At 36.4% G+C, this 24,388-nt stretch overlaps 1 protein-coding gene across 2 annotated transcripts in view; it reads left to right on the top strand.

The window, feature by feature from the left end:
- Nucleotides 1-2,238: 2,238 nt before the first annotated feature.
- The window catches only part of Exo70 (exocyst complex component 7), a 79,015-nt gene continuing 56,865 nt past the window's right edge, over nucleotides 2,239-24,388 (top strand). Inside the window, exons 1-7 of one of the 2 annotated variants that reach the window (XM_083125395.1) lie at nucleotides 2,239-2,511; nucleotides 2,685-2,803; nucleotides 5,165-5,330; nucleotides 9,322-9,530; nucleotides 13,037-13,154; nucleotides 14,543-14,772; nucleotides 22,154-22,209. In XM_083125395.1, the coding sequence (XP_082981521.1) occupies nucleotides 2,753-2,803; nucleotides 5,165-5,330; nucleotides 9,322-9,530; nucleotides 13,037-13,154; nucleotides 14,543-14,772; nucleotides 22,154-22,209 (830 nt within the window). In that variant the 5' untranslated portion in view covers nucleotides 2,239-2,511; nucleotides 2,685-2,752. Of the gene's footprint in view, nucleotides 2,804-5,164; nucleotides 5,331-9,321; nucleotides 9,531-13,036; nucleotides 13,155-14,542; nucleotides 14,773-22,153; nucleotides 22,210-24,388 lie in introns of both variants that reach the window. The other variant, XM_083125394.1, reaches the window with a different exon arrangement.

Raw genomic sequence — 24,388 nt, 5'->3', positions numbered from 1 at the left:
CTGCGTATTTACTCAGTGGTACGTAAATTTCAATTGGATTTTTGAAACACCATATTTGCATATGATTAACGTTTTTCCAAAAAAAAATTGCATTCCTCGATTTCCATAATTTCTTCATCTCACGATCTCGTTACTGAAGGATCCGGGCTCGAGCCCTGGCCTGTGCATGAGTGTTCCTTTGTAACCACTCTTCATCCGTTTAATTTAATCAACGTTCATCGTCATGGCAGAAGTTAGGCAAAGTGGTGGAAAAGCAACGCTAAAGAAAGGAAAAAGAAAATAAAAATAATTTCCTTCCAGTTCATCTGCAGGGCACTGTGAAATCAGGAGTCCAGAGTTCTCTGTTTATGATTGTCCCTCGTGGCTTCCATAAGCTCATTTGCTACTTATCGCGATTAAATCTATACAGCTAGAAAAAGTGATGGATGGTGGCAAAAATTAAATATATTACAGGGGATGAACAGGTAACAAAACACACTTTTTTGTAGTTTCTTCAACAACATTCATTTGGCTTTCTTAGTTCTGGGATACATTTTACATTCCAAATTATTTCATTATTCACTGCAGAGTACAACCATGTATAACACATAGGAACAAGAATGCTCGTCACGGGTTCGAATCCCGGTCTGGATTGTTCTTTGTGAGGTCCCTTCATCAATTTCATTATATCATCACTCATCCTCATTTTCGCGATAACCAAATGTGGCAGAAAGGTGAAGTAAAATAAACCAAACCAACAACAACAATTAGAACGCACGTTTTCTTGCCCAAATTAATACATCAGTATTTATGACTGTTTAGCTTACCCATATTTTTATTGTAGGCCAAATTATTAGTATATTTAAATAAAACACTACTAAAACGAGAGCGAGATATTTATTATTTAATCATTATATATTCAATATTTGAAAAAAGAGAAAATAAACCATAACATTTTTGTTTGCACATAATACAAGTACGTTCCCATTCACATACAAATAAAACTACATTCCATACTATACATACATATTGTACAACGTTTAAAAGGTTGGGTAAATACAGAGAACATAAGTACTGCAGAAAATTTTACCCTGAGTTCTTCAGAGGATTTACAAAGGAATCGAAGGGAAACCAATCCCCTATCTGTCCTATAGGAGATAGACTGGACGACCTGAAACCACGGGCTTTCAAGCATGGGAGCGGGGGGCGAAGGGGCAAGGGAGGTGCAGGCAGAAATCTTCCCTTTGCCTTCGGGCGGTTGTCTATACCTGGATCTGGTAAGGCGGAAGAAGAGCCGGCTAGGGTATTCAGCCTTGCCAGCTGATCACATCGAGGGACGAGAAGCGCGTGGAAAGAAATGTTGCATATGAACTGAGGCTTCAAGATAATAAATATTGTGATTTTAAAAGTAATTAGAGACGTGAGATTGATTGATCTATCTCTGCTAGACTAGCTACTCCTCAGTGCACGTCACTGCTTAAAAACACATAGGATGTAAGAGAAAAATTAATGAAAATAGTCGTGGACAATTTGAACGGTAATACTCATGGATCCCACTGTACCGGCATTCAAGAAAAGGTGTGTATACGTAAAAAAATAGAGTCATTTATTTGAAGCTTCCATATACGCTAACGAAGTACGTTCGATTCTGTCCTCTTCATGACGTCATAGCGCGCAGAGGATCATAGGAAATTTTTTTGGAACCTCGGGATTACTTACAAGTATCTATCCTAAACGCTCGAGCTAGCACCCTAAACTTAAGATTTTCCACTTCACAGTAAACTACACTAGAGGGGAATGATCGCATTTTAAAGTGGCTAATTTTCCGTAATAGTGTGTTGAATTTGATTTGGATTTTACAGTGTCGGGTAATTGTAAATATTTCCCGTCCCGAAAATTTCCCAACTTTGTCGGGTAATGGAGAATTTTTTCCGTCCCGAAAGTCGGGATTTTAAAAAGTTCTCGTCCCGTTCCCGTCCCGCATACTCTTTATTGATCAATATATTTTCCAGTTGCGGACAACAAGAGTTGTTCCTTAGCAGGAAGGGTTTGGAAAGCAACATTACCAGCATCTCGGCATTATCTCCAACTGTTGGACAAGTTGAATTCTACCCATGGACAAGTTGAATTCTACCCATGACTGCAGACGAATCATATACTGGCTTTTATGTTTTATGCTCATTTTCCAGTTCAACATTAAATTAAACGTTCCTTGAAATCACACTGGTAAAAACAGTATTCTGATTTAAATCTTTCATAAATGTTTATTCAGAATTCGATATATACGTCGGAAGTCTTCGCACTACGCCATGTTGAAAGATAGGAAACAGCAGAAAGTACCGTGGAACACAGATTAGAAATAGGCCGTGGAAATTGCTGTCAGAATCAGAATTTAGTTTCTTTATGACGAGGCCGAGATTATTAGAACAAAAAATCTCAGTTCCAATTTAAAATTAGGTTACGACCGTTTTCAGCAGCCATCAGGGTGATGAAAGTCAGAATTGATAGAATATGTTGTGTTGGCAATTAATAGTAAAGTGTATTACAATTTATATCAATCAAATTACATTTGCTATTTTCTAGATCCTTCTTTACTTGGTGTGTCAACCTAATATTGCTTAAGTTTTTGGATTGAAGAGTGTCAACGCTTTTATTCACCTCAGGGTTTCATATATTCAGTTTGTGTTTTTAGTTTACAACTTCAGTTTGCGTTTTTCGATTGCAAATAGTTGCAAAAGTATCTCTTCTACTGAATATAATTTTATAAAGAAGAATGTACGATCCAAGTGAGAAAAAATTTCAAATTGAAAGCAAATTAGAAAAGGTAAGCGTGTTACGTAAAAATTGTAAGTCTTCTCAAATTTACTTTTTAAAACATAAATGAGGTAGAGTTAGTATCTTGGCTCAAAAAGTAACTGAGTTACTATTACTTATTTGGAAAAGTAATGCAGTGACACTTACTGCCAGCCTACTTGAAAAGTAACTGTAAGTAGTGCCTTTTACAAATGCTGGAAATTTTCTTGCAAGCAGATTTGATACAATTAATAAACATTCATTATAGTAATATGCAGACTATCATATTTTTATTTATGTTTCTGGTACATAATATAAGTCTTCAAATATTTGGTAATTATGCGATATCGCTCGAACACCTCTCGCTCGTTTATTTCGTTAATTATAGCGGTAACATTATAGTATAGGGGAGACGGATTTCTTCAAATTTACAGGAGAAAGTACTCACGGAAATAATTTTCTGTAGCATTGTGGAAGTTCGTGAATGTAGTTTTGATCCATTTTAATGCGAATACATGTTGTTTTCTGCGAAAATCTCTGTCCGACATGCTGTTTCTGCTGCCGCCATTTGCTTTCTGCATGAGAGCACAATGTTCCGTGTGTTTGATGACGTAACACCGTAGTCAGTGTTTCAAACTCGCCATGTTTTCACTAGTACATGACGTGTCGAGTATTTTTATTTGTAATTCTTTTTTTAACTATGCTTGCCTAACCTAACCTTACGGAAAATTGTTTTTGGGGCTAACGTGAATGGTTTATGGTGCTAACGTCAATGGTTTGTGGGGCTAATGTCAATGGTCACGAAAGTAGGTATTTTCCGGTGAACGAGGTTGCAACACTACATAAATCGACAAAACACTCTCACAACGCTATCACCCGCCATAATGTGTTACAGAATCGAAATAACAAGTAACAGTAAGTACTCGTAAATGTAAGAAATAGACATTGTCTTAGTTAGAAATGCATTATTTCACCTTAGGAAATGTTCCGCATTCCAAAATAGTACGTTAGCAATGTAAAGAAGTTCGAAATATATGATTTACAGGTGTCTCCCCATACTATAATAGTACCATTTTAGCATTGATACTTACCTATTCTGCATTGCGGAAGATTCTTTAAGGTGAACTTATGCCTTTTTCCATAAAATAGTGCCAACTTTTCATATTACGAGTCATTATTTGTCTTCCTTGTTCCGCTTGGGTAACAGACAATATGGCGTGCTCATCATGGATCATCGCACGTCGTGCTTGTGTTTTGTCGATTTGGAGTGGGTATACAGTGTTTCAACCTTCTTAACCGAAAAATACCTTCTTTCGTGTTCATTATGTCATCACTAACCATTGACTGATAGCCCCAAAAATTATTCACGATAGCCCCACGAACCATTAACGGATAGCCCCAAAAAACATTCATGATAGCCCCACGAACCATTGAAGGATAGCCCAAAAACCATTCACGATAGCCCCACGGACCATTTCCAGCAAGGTTAGGTTGGATTAGGTTAGGTAAGCATAGTTAATAAAAAGGAAAAAAAATCATAAAAAAAAGAGGCACGTTTGGAAACACTGGCGAGACTTCGTGACTTTCGCCGCTCGCGCCATCTGCAGGTTCATAATGGAAACAACAGCATAATGTTATCGCTTTACAGAAAATGCAAGTTCCTTATATAAAAAGTGATTATTTCTTGTTCTGCAACATTCTATGGTGAAGTTTTCAGTTTCCACGAAAGAAAATACCTCGAAGAACTTCGACAATGCTACAGAAACTTGACTTCAGTAAGTAGTTTCTCCTGTAAATTGAAGAAGTCTGTTCGGGCGATATCACATATTTACCAAATATTTATATTATAACAAAAATGTTGGAACAAGGAGTTGTTAAGTGAAGGAGTTAACTTTTCTTGAATGATTAATTCAATTTATTTTACTCTCCATACAGGCCTGTATCTTAAACACTTTCTCATATTAACCATTAAGTACCATGACGTTGATAATCACACAACTGCTATGGATAGGTCTGTCAGACCTCTGTTTTGATTTTGAACTGTGAACTAGCAGATTTGTTATTTTCAATTTCTGACATGGTTATAGAAGACTATTGTGAAGCAGTTTTCAATTATTACTATTTAGTTAAAGAAACTTAATGGAATTTATACAAAGTGGAAGACAGTCAGTCAAAAATTGCAACATTAGCTATTTTATTTGGTAACTGCTGTTGCAGTACATTTTGATCTGGCTAAAAGTAATTACCCCTTTTTGGAGCACAGAAGCTGCTGTTCAGATAATTTAACTCGGAATAATGTAATTGTGTACTATTTACATTTATAGCCAATAAATAAGCCAAACATATTCATAGTATAATTACATTAACTATCATATTTTTCTCATCCTCATAGGAGAGGCACAACTTGAATTTGCTGAAGGAAACAGTGAGTAAAAGCAACCAGCTAACAAAAGGAATGGTGGGGATTCTTTCATCATTTGAACACAGACTAGCAAGACTGGAGGAGACTATTTTGCCAGTGTACAATGAGACTGGCAATTTACAGAGAAGACAGGAAAGTATCCTTTCATTTCCAAACACTGTAATTCCAATGGGTACCCTTAACCGTCTGAACCCCCTCAAGAAAGTTAAATATTTTGCATGATTTTTGAAAATTATGTTGCTTATGATCATTTTCAATTGTTGGTAACAGTTCCGTATATCGGAGACACATTTCTTCATTTTTACAGAAGGAACTACTTACGGAAATGAGTTTCTCTAAGGTTTCCAACGTTCGTGAAGGTATTTTCTTTCATCGTGGAATCTATTTGACCGGGAAATCATGTATTTTTCAAAGAGAAATATCTCACCGATGCACAAGTGCCATTGATTCACTACGTGAACCAGATACTGCATACGTTTGATGATGTAACCCCCTGTCAGTGTTTCCAACCTTTTTTTTTTTTTTTTTTAACTATGCTTGCCTAACCTAACCAAACCTTATCGGAAATGGTTCGTGGGGCTATTCGTCAGCTACCCATGTATAATGTACAATTTGCACATGTGACGAACATGATGGTAAGTATTTTTTGGTGAAGAAGATTGAAAACAGTTGTTTTTAGCTTGCAGAAATTTGTTATTGTGAAGTAAAGTATGTCTGTTACCTTCACGTGTTACCTTACCTTGAAGCAGAACACCCTGAAGGCACCGTGCAAGTGAATATTGTACCCAGCATGCATTCAACAACAGCATCTATAATTTTACATCATTAGGATTATTAGGTTTGGGACTGATAGCAAATTTCGATGTGTTTGCTATTTATTACATGCAAACAGTTTTTTATTAATAAGTGGTGAAAGTACTGAGATGTCAGGTTTTTAGTTATGCAGGCTTACTTTGGATCTCCGATGTTTTCTGCATGCTGAAACCAATTTGATATTATGTAAAACATTGAAATCTGTCAATTAAAAAAAAATCAACATAATTCACGAGGGAGTACAGTGGGTGAACAACCCCACAGAATGTTTTGCACTCCTCGTAACCCTAGAAAGTTAATGCATCATCTGGCAGACTATGCACATGGGGCCGTTTTCTTGTTTCACCCCTGTCCACTAAAATCTTCCGCTCCCCCTTCCGTCTACCTTCATTTGGATCAGAGAGACTGACAAGGAAGTATCGGTGAACTTTTTCCAGCGTTCCTTCAGTGTGTTTTTAATGGTTTTTAATTTTGCGTCATCATGAAACATTAGTGTCTACGTGCACCAAAACTTCCACAGCAACTTCGTGAGACTTTGCTATCATCCTGAATGTGGAAATGCCAAAAAATAATGTAGATGCTCGACAAAAAAGGAAGGAAAATTTGTGCATTCTGTTCCTCAAGCAAGATGAGGATGGCCAGATCCTTCTGTTGCAATTGCTCCAAAGCCATGTGTGGTGAACACCAGCTGCTCCAAGGCTCTCTCTCCTACAGCGGTCTCTTTACTATAGGCTCCTCCACTTATATAATAACCTGCCTGTAAATGTTGATATTTTCTTGTCAGAACACAGTTTCCAACAATCACTAAGAATGTACATGTAACATTTTTTTGTCTGCCATCTTGTATTGTCTTGTTTTGTTGTTGTTGTTATTTTTTTTTCTTGTTGCTACAGTTTCAGTATAAAATGGTCATTCAGTAGTGTATCTGAAACTTTAAGTAAATAAATAAATAAGTGTTGTTTCGATGTGCACACAAGACCTATAAATTAATTTTGCATTCCTGCCATGCTATTCATATATTTTAAGGTAAAAAAAAAGGTGAAGTCTGTGCTCCATGCCATGAAGGCATATAGGGGGTGTGGGGTAACTTCATATATTTTGGAAGTAAATACTAACTTTTGTAGTAAATAAAATAGTTTTTGCAAAATTTAGGCTGCGTTTTAATTCTGAAGAAATCAGTAGTCCAGCAGACGAATGGTTAGCTTCAACATTTGGCGCAGGACACGTTAGCTTTCTAGAGTTAAGGAAAATTCCAATGTTATGCACATAAAGTAAATATTTGTTTATTTGATTAAATTATTGTACAAATATCAATATGTAGCTTGAGTCAAATCATCTGATGAAGATATTTAAAAATAAGCAAATGATCATGCAAAAACCTACTGAAAATAACATGAAAAATTAACACACTGCTGAATTTTGTACTTAACATATCCATTGTGATAGAGAACAGCATGCTATTTGAGTAATTGTCAGCCTATACTTTCAAGGTTGTTACAAGTTCAATTAAGAAATTTCATATTTTTCGCCCATGTTTTTCCCATGCAGAAATATCACTTACTTTGCATTCCAACTCCTTAGAAGTTCACTGAATGAAGAGCTTTAGTGTAGGCCTTCTTGAAAACACATTTTTGTGACATTGTCCTTGTGAGCATACTTTAAGTTCTTTTTGGTTCTCGGACATCTGTTAATAGTAACATGACCATGTAAATTTCACGATTTTTTTTAAATTGACAGATTTCAATGTTTTACGCAATATAAAAGTGGTTCCAGCATTAGGAAACCACAAATAACAGAGGTATTTGATCCCAAAGTATGGCTTACGTAAGTTAAAACCTGCAATATTGGAGTAAGAACTATTTGTATGCACACTAAAATAGCAAAAAAAATGTGTTGGAAATCACTATCATTACCAAATCTAGCAATCCTAAAATTATAGCTGCTGTTGTGGAAAGTCGTTTTGGGTGCTATATTCACTTGTGTGAAGCCTTCAGCCTGTTCTGCTACACGCTAAGGTAACAGACGTACTTCACTTCACAGTAATATGAGGGAGAGTCAAATGAAACATTAAAAGTCCGACAAAAATTACAATACAGACTCTAAATACGTAGCTCAAATTTACTTGAGGCATAGACTGTTGTTACAAAACGACGTCAAGTCTACAACACTGATCAAGTGAGTTTCACAACAACAGTTTTGTTATTTTAAAGATGGCGCCTCCTACATACACATGCACCAGCGAAAAGCAATGGTCTCTTTCTCTCTGGAAGCCTAAAACTTACAGACATTCTACGGCAAATAGAAATTCAATGTCCCTATGCATGTTTACCATGCCAGCAAGTTTACAAGTAGAGGAGGAAGTTTGACAATGGCCTCATTTGGGTGGAAAGATCTTCGCGGTGGCTCATAAGTGACTGCACATAGATTCCAAATATTCTTCTTCTTAAGGTATACAAGCACTAACTCAGACTTGAAAATATATGTTGATCAGTATAGCTAGGATTTTTATGACTTAGTATATTGTTCTTGGTAAGGATGATGTGTTCCCTAAATATATAGAAATTCACATTGTGAAGAAACTATTTGAATTAAGGTGGTTTTTAAAAGCATATTTGGCCATTTCTATGTGATAAAGCATATTTCAATGGATTTTTGGTCATATTCAGCATATTTTAGCTTTTTCAAGAAATATACACATTTTCCAAGTGGATTCGTTCTTACTCCCACGTTCACTCGTTTTTTGTTTTTATTTAGTTTTTTTTTTAATTTTTGGAGTGCAGCAAAATCTTTTTCATTTTTAATTGAAAATTTACAGAAAATATTCATTGTGCATTTCAACTCATCAGGGCCCATAAAGTGAACTAAAAATAGTATGTTTATGAAAATATTTCAGCATATTGATGTTTGAAACAGTCTAGTTATAAGGGCATATTTTTCAAATTATAGTGCATATTTTGTAAAATTTTAGGTCATAAGAGCATATTTTATTTTGCATATTTTGGTGATTTTTGATCAGCAATGGGTCTATGCTAAAATGCAGCCAACTTGTGCAAGCGGATTAAGCTCTTGTACATTTCCGCAAGCAAAAATCAACTGAAAACATTCATAAACAACAAAATCTACATAAACCATTCAAAATATTTAACTTTCTCCAGGGGGTACAGAGGGTCTAGGGTACCTCTTTTTCTTGCAATGATGCTAGGTTTACTCTTTCCTCAAAATTAAGTAAATACTGTTTACCATTTTAATTACAATAATACTGTTTGTAAAAACACACCAAAAATTTATGAATACTTTCCTTAACATTATGTAAGATATTGAGAGAACCTTAAGTGCATTGGACCATGTCATAGGCTTCTACAGCGTGAGTCAGGAAGTGGAGCCCGTGATACGAGCCGGTCCTGGACCAATTGCAAATGGAGGCTCAGGCCTCGATGCATTTCTCTCAGCCATGGACAAACTCCAGGCGGCCCTGGAATATTTTGAGAAGAATAACTCTCAAAGTGTGGAACTGGAAAATGTGGTAAGTAGTTTTCATTGTAAGAATACTTAATTTCTGATCAGACAAGTAACAAGCTACAACAACTCTTAAACAATAATTAGGGCTGAGCCGATGCCGATGTATCGGTATCGGAAAGTATCGGTTGGAATTCATCTACCAATACCAGCCAATACTTTCCTGGAATTTTGGTCTTTACGGGACCTGCAAAAATGATGCACAACACTTGCGAGGCAATTTTAATATTATGATGTAATTCCTGAATATTCTAAAGCAAATATTTTGGTAATTTGATGCATATAATTGGAGAAGTATATTTACACACCAATATTGATCAATATTTTGAACAAATTTTAATTATTGCAATTTTCAAGTATGGGTGAGAGTATCTGTATCGGTTCAAGGTGGTATTGGCTCAGCCCTAACAATAATATAATGTTAATGACTATTGTATCCTGACCATCAAGCATTACTTTATTTTTATTTATTTATTATTTTTTTTTTTTTTTTGCATATTTACATATTGTTACAATAATAAGAATTATGTATGCCGTGGCTCAGTCGGTAATGCATCTGACTACCATGCTAAAGGTCCCGGGTTCGATCCCCGGCTGGTTCAAATCCGGGAACTTTTCTAACGATGGAAGCAGCCCCGGCGCCCACCCAGCGTCGAATAACATGGGTACCTGGGGGAAACCCTGGGGGGTAAAGGCGGTCAGGGGCATGATGCTGATCACATCACCCCCACTCACGACCGGATCAAGAAAGTGTGGGGCCTTACCCCCACACTCCCTATACGCCTTCATGGCATGGTGCTATGCACAGGAGAGCACTTTACCTTTTTTATGGTAAGCCAGAAGCAGTACAGACTAGGGATGGCCAAATGGATCCGGATCGAAAAGTAACGGATCTGGATCCGGATCCAAAAATTTCGGATCCGGATCTGGGTCTGAAAGTTTTGGATCTGGATCCGGGTCCGAGAGTTTCGTATCTAAATCCCATTATAATATTACCACACCTCAAAAAGTATTATGATCTTCAATTACAAAGAAATTTTTTCAAGTGTTGTTCCTAATACTTTGCTACGCATCGGCTAACACACTCGTGCAGAAAAATAATCTTACTTGTTTAACATAAAATGCCAGAGGTGATTTCATAAATGCCATTGAAACGAATATGTATTCATTTGAATGTATTGGAAATGAAAACACACATAAATGTGAGACATTCCATTTCAGGATGAAACCTTTAACACATATAACAAGATAGAAATGTTATACAAAAATTATACAATTGTTCTACAGTTACAGTTTTACAAATTAAAATAAAACATTATAATATATGCACTGTTATATAATTACAAAGTGTAAGACTAACAAGGGAGGTTATCTAAGTGTCCCCCTCCGATTTCCAATAAACTTGGCAGGCGTGTAGTGGGGCCCTAGGAAGAAATATGTGTTTTTGTTTCAGCTAAAAAACAGTTTTAAGGGGCAAAACCCCCTCAAATCTCAAGATGAGGACAAATTGAAGTGAGGATCTGACCCCTGTGTCCCTCCGATTTCATGAAACTTGGAAGGTGTGTGTATAAACAGGCCCAAATGAAGAAATACGTGTTTTTTTTTGTTTCGGCTAAAAAACTGTTTTAGTGGGCAGCCCCCCCCCCCTCAAATGTCAATATGAGGACAAATTGAAGTGTGCATTTGACCTATGTGTCCCCTCCGATCTCCATGAAACTTGGCTAGTGTATAGTGGGGCCCAATGGAAGAAATACGTGTTTTTTTGTTTCGGCTAAAAAACTGTTTTACAGGGCAAAACCCACTCAATTGTCAAGATGAGGACAAATTGAAGTGGGGATCTGACCCCTGTGTCCCCCTCCGATTTCCATCAAACTTGGCAGGTGTGTGTATAAACGGGCCCAAATGAAGAAATACGTGTTTTTTTGTTTCGGCTAAAAATCTGTTCTAGTGGGCAACCCTCCCTCAAATGTCAAAATGAGGACAAATTGAAGTGGGGTCTGACCCCTGTGTTCCCCTCCGATTTAGATGAAACGTGGTAGGTGTATAGAGGGGCCCAAAGGAAGAAATACGTGTTTTTTTGTTTCAGCTAAAAACTGTTTTAGGGGGCAAAATCCCCTCAAATGTCAAGATGAGGACAAATTGAAGTAAGGATCTGACCCCTGTGTCCCCCTCCGATTTTCTTGCAACTTCGCAGGTGTATAGAGGGGCCCAAAGGAAGAAATACGTGTTTTTTTGTTTCGGCTAAAAAACTGTTTTAGGGGGCAAAACCCACCTCAAATGTCAAGATGAGGACAAATTGACGTGGGGATCATATGACCCCTGTGTCCCCCTCCGATTCCCATGAAATTTGACAGGTGTATAGAGAGGCCCTATGCACTCTGTTTCTACCTATGCCATATTTACGTGGTTTCGGGGTCCAGATCCCCACTTCAATTTCTCCTCATCTTGACATTTGAGAGGGGGGGGGCTCTATACACCTGCCAAGTTTCATGGAAATCGGAGGGGGAGACTTAGACCTCCCTTGTAAGTGTATTAATTAATTACAAATTGCCAACGCGCGCACACACACACTATATATATATTAGCAATATATATTAGCAGGTAACAATATGTTTGTTATAAGCACATTCTTACTTTCCAGAGAAGCGCATGTGGGATGGCAAAATGGATCCGGATCCGAAATTATCGGATCCGGATCCAAAAAATTTTAGGATCTGGATCCTTAGGATCCGGAACCAACCGGATCCGCTAGGATCCGGATCTGGCCATCCCTTGTACAGACACTAAATATGCTGACCAAGGCAGTTTATAATTCAGTAAAAAAAACCACTTGTGCTATTTCAACCATTAGGACCTTCCTCAGACTTGAAACCAAACTAAAGATTTAAGAATCCAGACAATAAAACAGACAAGTAGTGTATCAGCTGTACTTACAAGTTAAATGGTTTTACATTGATGTTTTTTTGCCTGCATCGGCTGTGACAACAACTCTTAAGAATCTACAGATTTATATTAAAAGAAAAGAAACTGTTACATCTCGAAGTCAAAATTTTATTTTTTATTATATTACTATGCTTTTTCTCTCCCTTAGTTTCTTCCTTCTTCTTTATTTTCTTTGATATCATATTCTTTATTTGTGGTATATCAATTTTCTGCACAATGACTATTTAAAATAACAAGAGAGAGAAAACTGCATAATGAAATAAAAACATGCGTCATTTTTTTTAACAGTTATTCTAAAACGTTTGGTTAAAATAATTGTAACAACTTGAGCATTGTTAACCTGTGCAGAATGTAACGTGATGAATGCTTTAGTAAAACTGAAATGTTGCTTTAGTGCTCTTTTATTTTAAATAGAAGTGATAGCAATAGTAGCAAACAATGTGTATTATATAGAAGAATTGGCATTAGCCAGATTTATTTTTATATGAATGATTTTTTCATTTGACATAAACTAAGCTTCAGTTGCATGAGATTGTTTGTGGGAATTATTCTTAATTCTTATTATTTCAGTCAACTATCTTCAACTCAGGGGGAGATACACTGAACAGGGAGTTCAAGGATCTTCTATTCAAGCATAGTAAACCAGTGCCAGCCATCAGTCTTCTAGATTTAGTTAGTGTGGATGAAGGTTAGTTTTTAATGTATTATTTTATTGATTTTTTCGTATTTGAAGTTAAAGTACTGTCCATTCATCGTCATCATTGCCTTCTTTTTCAATAAAATTCTTTGTCATTCATTGTCAGCAATGAAGTATTGATTTGCTAGTTTCTGATTGCTACTGATGGGGCATATTGCAGTTGCACCCTAAATACACCTCCAACTTGTTTGATACTGAGAATGATGTCATGCACTGTCCACAGATTGGCTAATCGTGACTGAACCTACGGTTACAAGTGTTCAGTTTGATGTCAATGGAATTTAACTGTTCTTTCGCTTCATTGGTGTCTGGAATTTTGAAGTGAAAAAATGAGTGAAAGTAGTCCAGAAAGTAGTTTTTACGTTTATGCGAACGTTGGATTAATTATCTCAGTTATTTGTGGTTTCCACATGCTATAATGAATTTTATGTTACGTAAAACATCGAAATCTGTCCCAAGTATTTAGAAGCTTCTCTAGACTTTAGAAAGTTCTTTCATAGGAGAGCTTCTTTACTTATATTTTCACTGGCCCTGTTGTGGCCTCCCATTTAGACAGAAATCTGCAACTCTGAAGCCATCATGCAATTCTTTCAGCATCTGGGTCAAAGGTCAATAGCTCCCAAGAAGGGGAGTTTCATTGCTTCAGCAGTTTAATGTACAGTAGGCACTATGATTGAATATTTTGTATTTTTTCTTGTGTAATATAAATAACTGTATCATCAAAAGTAGTATGGAGTGTGCAGTAAGGGATGATTTCAGTAGCAGTCAATTAACACTTCAAGTAATATTTTTAAAGATATAGGTAAAATGTAGTATTTGTGTAATATTACTAAATTTTATATAACTTAATGACAAACCCCCCCCCTCTCAAACACACACATAATTTATGTTCATTTAATACTGGTAAACTTTTGAAAAATGGACTTTGTTTACAGTGTTCCCCCCTGGAGATCAATTGTAGCTATGGGCCTGGAGCCCTGAGTTGCAATGCAAAATGAATACTTTCTGTAAATTTTCAAATAAAAATTAAAAAGATTTTGCTGCAGGAAAAAAAGAGTGTGTCGTGTGAACATGGGAGTAAGAAGGAATCCACTTCGAAAATGACTGTTATTTCTTGAAAAATCTAAAATATGCTGAATATGACCGAAAATCCATCAAAATATGCCTTTAAAAACTACCTTAATTTAATTAGTTTCTTCATAATATGAATTTCAATATATTTAGGGAACACATCACCTTTCCAAAGAAAAATATGCTGTCATGAAAATCCTAGCCTTAGAAATCATTATCAGTTACTTTTAAATCCACATTTTATTGGCAAATATGTCGGTCAATTACTACAATATGATGATTATGTAGTTGCATTTTTTCCCCTGCAGAACCTGTATCAGATGATCTTCCTTCTCTGAATCATTTTCCTGACAAAGTTGCAGAAGAGCTGATCAGGATTGCTGATTGGCTAATCATGCATGATCGCGATGAGTACATGAACGTGTACGCTCGTGTGCGAGCGACTGTTCTGTTGAAGTCCCTGCAACAGCTAAAGGAGCAACAGCGTTCAGCCAGTGGAGGGAGCATCCAGGGTGTGGCAGCCAATTCCCCCCTCATGGTAAGTGGAAGGTGCATTTTAAGTGGCATGTAAATTGTAGTCAGGCATATTCACGAAGGAATTTCTCATCGGTTGCATAAACAAACAGCAGGGAGATATACAGAAGTAATCCGTATGGTTGGTCAGTACAGATATATATCAATGATTAAATAAATGTTACTTTGATTATGTATGGTTCCCATTGATTGATTTGGTTTATTTTACTTCACTTTTCTGCCCCATGCCCAGGCTGAACCTGGGACCCCTAGCATCAAGGTGTGTTATGCTAACCACTCTGCTGTGGAGGCCAATGATTCCCATTGACCTGTAAAACTCGGAAAAGTCGGGAATTTTGAAAAATGTTCAAAAACTTTAAAAAGTCAGCAATTAAATGTTTTCTCTTATTTTTAATTTATTTAACAAGAATTCCAAATACAGCATTAGCCATTTTACATTGGAATGTATAACAGTAGAAAAAGAACAACAAAAATAATAACATAAACAAAAATTACATCAGATAAAGAGCCTTACACATTTTTGTAAAATACCCTTTTAAAACGTGCCTTCTTCCTCCAGGATTGGAAACTGAAAACACACTTTACAGGGTGTCTACCAGTCTGAAAAATCCTGGAACTGTCAGGGAAATTTACTGTTTCTGGAAAAATCAAAGTTCTTGTAGTGCATTAAAAGTAGATTTTTGAACAATGAAAAAAGGACAAGCAAGAAATTTAAAATTTGTTGTGGACAAACTATACTTCAATTTGACGTATTACAGGTAGACAGAAGAAATTGTGTATTAAACTCTCTAGGAAAAGGTCATGTTTTGAGCTGTTTTCATTTAAAATTCCAGTACTGTAAGTGGCGATTGGAATTGACCACTTTGTTTTGGTTCTTTTTGGTAGATATTAACCTTTAGCGGCCTGCTGGTACAAATGTGTACCACCGACTGTATTTTGCAGGAGCAAAGTCAGGATTGTTAAAATTTGCCCCAACCACGTGTTAGCACACAGCAGCAATTGACGTGCCATTTCTTGAAAACCATCCACTATATTTCAATTCTGTTTTTTTTTTTTTGTTCATTAGCTTAAGTATAAAGGTATTACATACTCGAATTACAAAACAATACATCCATTGTTACTATTATTAACCTCTTCCCTGTGTTTGGTGTAATATTACGCCCTTGGTCACTATAGCTTATTCTATGTTGGGCGTAATATTACACCCGCAAACATCTCTGACTGAAGTAACCTGTGTTGAACGGAATAATACGTTTTTTGTTGGTGGTTTTGCTATTGAAGAAACAACAACCTTTTATTTACAGTCTTGTTCACGCCAGTTCGGTACATACCGGAAATAAGCCCTACTTCCTTCTTGGCACGAAGATGTTGCCACATTTAAAGTGTAACAAATTAAAAACAGCAAGCACTTACACTTTCGATACACACTTTGTTCTCAGCTGTCGCTCCAGCCGACACCAAGAGAGATTTTTGTTTTCTTTTCTTTTTTGTTTCAGTGATGAAGGATGTGAGGTACACATAAAAGCACATGCAATTTTTTAGCATTTCAATATATAAATCGTCTCATCTCATGCATTAAATGAGCTGAAATATGGAGGTGGCAATCATTTCTTGGCAATTTAAACAAACATGAATGGCCATTGGAACCAGGCCCATATCCGACTTTGGGTCGGAAAATTACAACAATTGAAACAAACAAAACAGTCGGCTACTGACAAAGGCCACCGCATGGCTTACAGCTTCGCACTCATTGTTTACTTTCAATTCTCAGGAGTATTCGAATATTTTATTCTGCAAATTAACAATATTTTCGCTTACCTTTGATTCCGTCACATCTGTACTACGGAATAATCACGACATTTCTATGATTAGAAAGTAATATATGCTTTTGGTAAATGCACAATCTCATGGATTAATTAAATGATACATATTAGCTATGCCATTTATAACAAAGAAACATGGCTTAATGTGAATTAACCAAAGAATCAGGGCATTTTCGGATCACGACTGCTATTCGAAAAAACTCTGTATATGAATGAAAAAGAAAGGACAGTATAGTTATTAACCACGTCGTCTTGTAATAGAGTAGAGGGTTTGATTCCCCTTTGAGTAATATTGATAATGGTTCTGATTCCATTCTAGTTCAGTCTTGATTAGCTTATCTGAGAAAAAAGTGAACTTTAAACGAACTTGTTCAATTAAATCGAGAACATGGAACAAATGGTTTTTCTTCGCACGTTCCTTCATCTAATTAATGAAAAGTAGCAATTAAAATTTTACATATTTTAAAAATTTGTACAGGAATCTTTAAAGTTATTTTTAAAATGTAACAACATATTCTTGCTTGTGTCAACTTACCTGAAAAGTTATTCTTGAAGCGTGTTGACTCCTAAATCATCATCGTTATTCCATCATCGATGGAATGAGACAACCATCATTTCCCTCAGTCATCATCATCTTGCAAACTGATGATGAGTCTATCGTGATGAACTTCTACCAAACCATGTGCCACCCACATTTCTTCCTCGACTTGTTTCACAAAATTCACGTAATGTTTCCATTGTTCTGGAATCATTTTGTTTACACCTTCCTCGACCAATCGCTGCCCGTCTGCCAACTTGTACGTTTTGTTTTTTGAAGTCACATAATCTTTGACCTGACTCCATACTTGCTACATGTTGTTAAGTTCACAATGGTAAAAGGGAAATGCAATACATCATGGCCTGCTTCATTTGCCAGTTCATCAATTCTGTATTTTGGAGGAAAATTGTCTTTTGCTCTACTTATAATTTCGCAAAGTTCGAATTTATTCATGTTTTCATCCCAGTGAATCCTCTTGTCTGTCAACCAATGCTGAATTTCCACCTTAGTGCTTGATGTTGTTGGGATTTTCTCGGTTCTGACTGAATGATAAGGGGCGTTGTCCATCACAATGACCGAATCAGGAGGTAAATTTGGAAGTAATTACTCTTGTAAGTACTTTTCATATGTTTCTGCATTTAATTCGCCATGGTAATCCCCAGTTTTTTTGCTGTGAAACACAAGCTTAGCGTTTGGAACGAATCCATTCCCCGTACCAGCGTGGATTAAAATGACCTCCCCCCCCACACCCGTACCAGAAGGTGCTTTCAAACCTGGAGTCAAACATTCACTTCGTGCTTTACCAGCTGTTTTTATACTTGTGTCGCACCACACTTTGGATTTCATGTGGCCTGCATTGGCCTAGGTTTTGTTGGTGTAAACAATGTCCCTCCCTTTTCTTAATTTTTCGCAAGTATTCATAGCGCCAAGCAATGATATCATCCCTATCAATCAACTGGGAGCTGTGCTCACGTCTCATAAACCTGAAGTCCATGTCCACAAGTAAATGCCGTAACGTTGAGTGACATTTTAGGAAAATCATAGTCGTCTTTGATGATTTTGTGGAGTTTTCCCAAAGTCAGTAACTCATTTTCCCTATACATGCCATGCACTTCCTCCTAATAGCAGCCTGGGTAAAACTCATATTTTTCAAGTCGAATCGCCCCCTTATCATTCTTCTTCTTCCTTGGGTAGAAAATTTCCCATCGTTTACTTTAAAGTCTTTCTTAATTTTAATAATAGTCGACATAGCTATCCTCGTTGCTTCAGATGTCATTCGAGTGGCAGTTCTCACTGTTCCGATGCCGCCTTTTGATTCCTTTGCCCGGAAATAGGCATACATGTTCAACACAATTCTCTGTTCAGCCGAGGACAAACATTTGCCTTTTTTATGCTTGTTCTTGTAGCATTTTGGGGAAGTACAGGCCATTGTTCCTCTTGCTCACTTCACGTACTCCATGCTCACACACAATAATAACTAATAATAAATAAATAAGTAATAATTAATGAAAATAAAAACAACAATGCAACAAGAAAAGATAAAGAAACTAACGAAAATACAGAAGAACACCGCAATAACAAACACAAGCCGAAAAATTTCAAAGTGCACTTTTCACCTGTGGAATGTCAATGAGTTAAAATGCACAGACCGGAAAAAACACTGCAAGTGGTTGCAACCCTGCACCCTGGTTTGAGACCTCTACCATCCAGCAGATGACAGAGAATCAGAGCTCTCGCTCAGCAAGGGAATAAGAGGGCCGGCGGCAGGGGGAAAATCTGAGAGATCTGACATCCTTGCCTTCTGCTCCCACCTCACCCCTCGGTTGCACTACCTCTGCGCTCGCCTTTGAACTGATGTGAAGCACTTCCGGTATGTACCGTACTGGGCTGAACAGGGCTGTAGTCACGATTTTCAGTGCTGACAAAGAAGAAGATGAATAAAAAGAAGAAGTAGTAGTTCAGAGGAAAGTAAACTCTTTTTGTGTTATGCTGACCAAGTGCAAACGTGAGTTCGTTTGTGTGCCACGTTTAGTCAGTTGCTTGATATACATTTTTGGGGTGTTGCGTTATTTGAACTGTTGGCGATTTATTTTTGGTTTTTGAGTTTCTATAGTATTGTCAAACAGGATTGCGAAATATTTTTTTTCCCTCATACCTATTGAAGATATTGCAATGAAACTTAGCGGACGCATTACGTATAGACCATAGTATTTTTCAAGGTAGATTATAATCGGATACCTGTATCCAGTTCCGGTCCAAAGGGCCCCAAAGTTACGAAATTGGAATTTTTGGAGGGAAATTTCCCGAAATAACCCTGATTTCCCTTTCTTCATACTTGATGTACACATGTGCATGATACCATTTGAAAGCCTGTTCTATTCTGAAGGTAAAGTCGTATAAACCATGATACTCAGATGAATTGTGCTGAAGCAGTAGTTACTTAAAAATATTACTGCGCAAACTCAGGAAAAAGATACACAGAACAGGAAACCATTTTGTCAGAAAAATTCACAGGGAAGGGGTTAACAAGAGCCATTTGAAAAACCCTTTTTTTCCCTTTTGTTACTATGGGATAAATTGAAGATAATAGGCTGTAACTCATCAACCACTGCATCATCTTGAACAATTTAAATTCTAAATGTAAGAATGAGTAAAAAGCAACATTTTAAGTAACATTGGACAATTAAGGGTATAGGCGAAAATAATGGGCAATAGCCTAAATTATTAAGTTTTCAGTAATTATGCAACATTTCCGAACCCTGAAATTTCCGTTCTTTTTTCAAAGTTGCAGCCCGTGCATTACATATCCTGATAGAATGGTCTTTTGTTGTGCTTCCCTCCAAATTTGGTCCAGCTAGCGTTCATAGGACCGACGCTAGAAGCAAAATTCCGGACATTATTCTGAAGCTGGCAACACTGTCACTTTATATAATGTTATTATTTTTTACTCAAGAAGTATCAGTCTGATTTCAACCATACTTTGCATGGTTTTTGGAATGTACCACCGCTACATACCACATTTTTTGAATTCACTTTGGTCTATTGAGGAGGGGGCACAGGGGTGTGCTGTATGCCAATTTAAATATTCTTTTTCTCTTTAACACTTATTATTTAGATGCATAATGAATACATTTTACCTCCGCTAAAAGCCCTGTCTTTAAGAAAGAAAGCAAAACCATTTTGATATCTACAACAATTAGTTCTCGGACTTCGTGAAAATTTTGAAAAGCGCGCTCTTGAAAAAGTCCAGGCCGCAGAGGCTTCCAGGCACGCGAGGCTCCATCCGCTAAAGGTTAATTAATACAGATACTATTACTACTTTTTGTAATTATGTATTATTTATGCTATAATTGTTATGATTTTTATTATTATTTTTTTTTACCATCAGTCAATACTTGCCAAGTACTAGTTAAAAGCTGACCCCTGATGCCCCTTTCTATTCAGCTTCTTGTGTTATCACTTTTACAGTACGCGCAAAATGAATATTCTAAGAACTTGTTAAAGGGCCATTCCATGTTAGTTCAGCCAGACCATGGTACCCTGGCTCTCAGATTTTGATGAAACTTGGCACATTTAATCCTTCCATGGTGGTGAGAAACCACATATTTTTTTTTTTGCTTCTAACTTGTATGGTTTCATCTTTATAGCCCCTCAAACTTTCAGTAATTCATCCTGTCTTCCATTGCCAGAATTGTGAGCTGCACTGTCTTAGAAAAATAATTCTATCTCCCTTATAAATTATTCAATCTTTTTGAAACTTCACAACAATGTTAACCAAACAATAAGGATTCCAGAAAAAGAATATGGCAACATATCATATTTATATTTTAGTACACTAATAAAGTAATAAAATATTATTATGATTTTTTTTTGACTGAAAACATGGTTTACTAAAATTTGAATTATGATTGAAAGGGATTGGTGAAATGCCAACACAAATATTTTTAAAATGAACTTAGATATATGATTTAACTTACCCAGAAATAAAATTGATGGTTTTTTCATTCCTTCTGAAAATTTTTAAAAATGGCTACCGGATTTTTATATTTTTTTCAAATTAACTCAAAATCTAAGAATCTAGCTTCAAGATATCATTGAAGCAAATTTTTAGAGCATAAAATTTTAAATAATGTTTGCATTCATGTGCAGACAGTGGGGCAATGGGATCCATATCCCATTCCCTGGAAAATCAATGTCAACCTAAAAGTATATATTTTTCACACACACAATTTTAATCCAGTCAGTTATTTGTGTTTATGATTAAAAGAATATTGCAGGAAAATTTATGTGGTTTCTCACCACCATGGAAGGATTAAATGTGCCAAGTTTCATCAAAATCTTAGACTATGGGTTCCCAAACCCTGTTTATGGTTGAATTGACATGGAATGACCCTAATATGAGATTCTAAGTATGGCGTTAGCCAAAATATAGTGACCTTCTTACACACATGTTTAAATACATGAATTTACCTAATGGCCTTACTCTGGAGAATTTTGGTTCGGAATTTTCTTTTTACGAAATTGTAGACTCCCTGTTCCTGTTGTACTTCTTTCCTACCTTTTTTTAGGGATATTGTGCATACAAATATGATTTTTGTTTACATTTATTTTCTACCGTGTTGAATGATCTTGATTTGTTTGATTAACATTCAGTGTTGAAGATGAGACACTTATTTATCCTCCCCTATGTTGCAGTGGAAGCGTCATCGAGTTGTAATCAAGGGGTCCTGGGTTCGACACCCGGTGGAGAGACATAGTGGTTCGGATTCCACTTTAAACTGTAGGTCCAGTCCCGATTAGCCTTACTGTGCATTTATATTTAAAACACTCTTTTGCAATCAATCTTGGGTTCAATTCCTGACAGTGACACATTGCTCAGTGCCTTGGATCTCACTTTAAACTGTAGGTTCAGTCCCAATTAACCTATGTGTACATAAAGTAGACTTAAAACAAATTCACAAACATTTGTCTGTAAATAATATCTAACCTAATGGACAGTGACTATTTTTCTTCATGTCTTTCAGAGACCAAAATTTCGTCACGAGACACCCAGTCGAAGAGCATCAAAAAGATTACACATGTGAGTAAACCTTATCAAAACACCACACTTTATTAAATCTGAGTATATAATCATTATGAAAAATTCATCGGAAACAGTGCTTTGAACATTTTGTCAGCTAATTTTGAAATTTGAGGAAACAACCTCTTATACACTCAAGTAATTATTATATTTACTTAAATTCCATAATTTATCCATCATTTTGAAATGGGAGCAGCTGTAAGGAATTTTTGCAGGGTGGGCAAAAAAATTGGCAAAATTCCACCCCAAGATCTTCAGAAATTTGATGTCCTTGCAGATTTTTAGAGTGATGTTGATAATTTAGGGAGTGGCAGTCAGCCCTGTATCTAGATATTGTGGTGCCCTAGGCAGCATTGTGGTTTGGCATACCCCCTCCCCTTCCTCCATTACCAAGCACCAACATTTTATGTGCATCCATCCTACAAATTTTGAAAGATGAAATAAAATAATAGTAATATAGGTTATTTTTAAAGATTCATAGTTTGCATTTCTGATTTAAGGAAAAAGCATGTTTAAGAATATTTCAGTCATTTCTGAGTGTCTGAAGAACATCTTTAAAGAGGTACTACAGTAAAACCTCGTTAATCTGGACTAATCAGGGGGATAAGTTGACCGGTTTAAGGAAAGTCCGGATTAACTGAAATAACCTAAAAGAACAGTAGAAAGTGCATTAAAACTCCGTTTATAGCAACAAAACATGTTTATTATGGTGTATTTAAAGGGCATATGCCTAAATGCACTATACAGTACAAAGTCTGCGGGAAACAGAATTTCATCAGTGGTTGACTGCCTTTTCTTTGGGAATTTCTCTTGTTGACTTCTAGCCACATTTAAAACCTGGCATTCTGCTTTTTTTTTCTCCCCCTTTTACCTGTCCGGATTAAGTAAAGTCTGGCTTATCAGGGTCCGGATTAATGAGGTTTTACTGTAATACTTTGTGAAACAGAAATTTCCAGCAGTGTTACCAGAATGTAAACCTACAAGTTAAAGAAGAAGAATAATTAAAATGTACGTATATTACAGTGTGCACTAGGTTCACAATAAGAAAAAATATTTAAATACATTAAGTTGAATGGTGACATCTATTTCCTCATGATGACCTCCAAAGGAAGTATCTAGGGGTCACTACATTGCTTGAAAAAATTCAATGGGAATGAGGGTTGAGTAACACCTTGTATGCTTTCCTTCTCCCCTTAACTTTGCCGAGTGTAAATTTCTCCACCTCATAGTCTGACTTTGTTGTCTTTAAATGCACCCTAGGCTTCTTCCCCCCTACCCTACCCCTCGCTACGGGCCGGGGTTCAGTGTTCATTTTTATGTGGATAAAATAATTCTGTATACTATTACAGCTGGACAACAACTTTTGAAAATATGTATTGCTTTGAAATACCACAATTATGTTCTAAGTGCTAGTGCCAGAACATTCAGAAGGCCCTTCATATGTTAGGTATTAGCCTCTCTCCTATTAAAACTCTCCACATAATAGCAAGAGAATTCTCGATGTAGGATCAAACCAAATTTAATAGTTCAAAATTTCAAGTTGAGTTTGGTTTTACAAAGTGTGATAAATTTTCTGAAATGCCATTGCTGAGGCATGCTTAGGGTTCAGCATAGCAGAAGATCCTATTTAATTGAGATCATGGAGTGAGACTGTATTGTACACAGTGACGGTGATTAGGGAGGGGTAGTTGCCCCCCAACTTTTCACCACTTTTGCCCCTGCACTGTGCTAAATCTTATCTACAAAGGGCAATATACTGTCTTTGCCCCCCCCCCCCAGTTTTGAACCTTGCTCCCCCAAATTTGGAACTCAATTGCCGCCACTGATTGTACATGTACATTATGAAGCTGCAAATGACACTGCATAAAGAAATTTTGGATTCTTCACTCCTATATAGTATGCCCCTAATTTTGTTCGTCATAAGGGAATTCACTATATGCTTTTATTATATGCCTTAAATTCAAAATTATACCTTGGCATTCTTCAATTATGCTTCTATCAACATCTAGAGCACAGCCTTTTTCATGTATTTACATACATATAAGCTTCACAATCTCGCATTCTGCCATGTTCTTTCCAAGGGAATTTGTTCTTTGTTTATTTGGAAAATATTTTTTGAAGCATGTCATTTATGTTTAGCTTGCAATTTTTGTTATTACAATGTATTCTCTGTTTGTCA

The sequence above is a fragment of the Lepisma saccharinum genome, chromosome 7 (assembly GCF_977018435.1).
Source record: "Lepisma saccharinum chromosome 7, izLepSacc3.1, whole genome shotgun sequence".
NCBI classification, from domain to species: Eukaryota; Metazoa; Arthropoda; class Insecta; order Zygentoma; family Lepismatidae; genus Lepisma; species Lepisma saccharinum.
The sequence above is the reverse complement of the archived record's forward strand: the minus strand, read 5'-3'. Positions and strand labels throughout refer to the sequence as shown.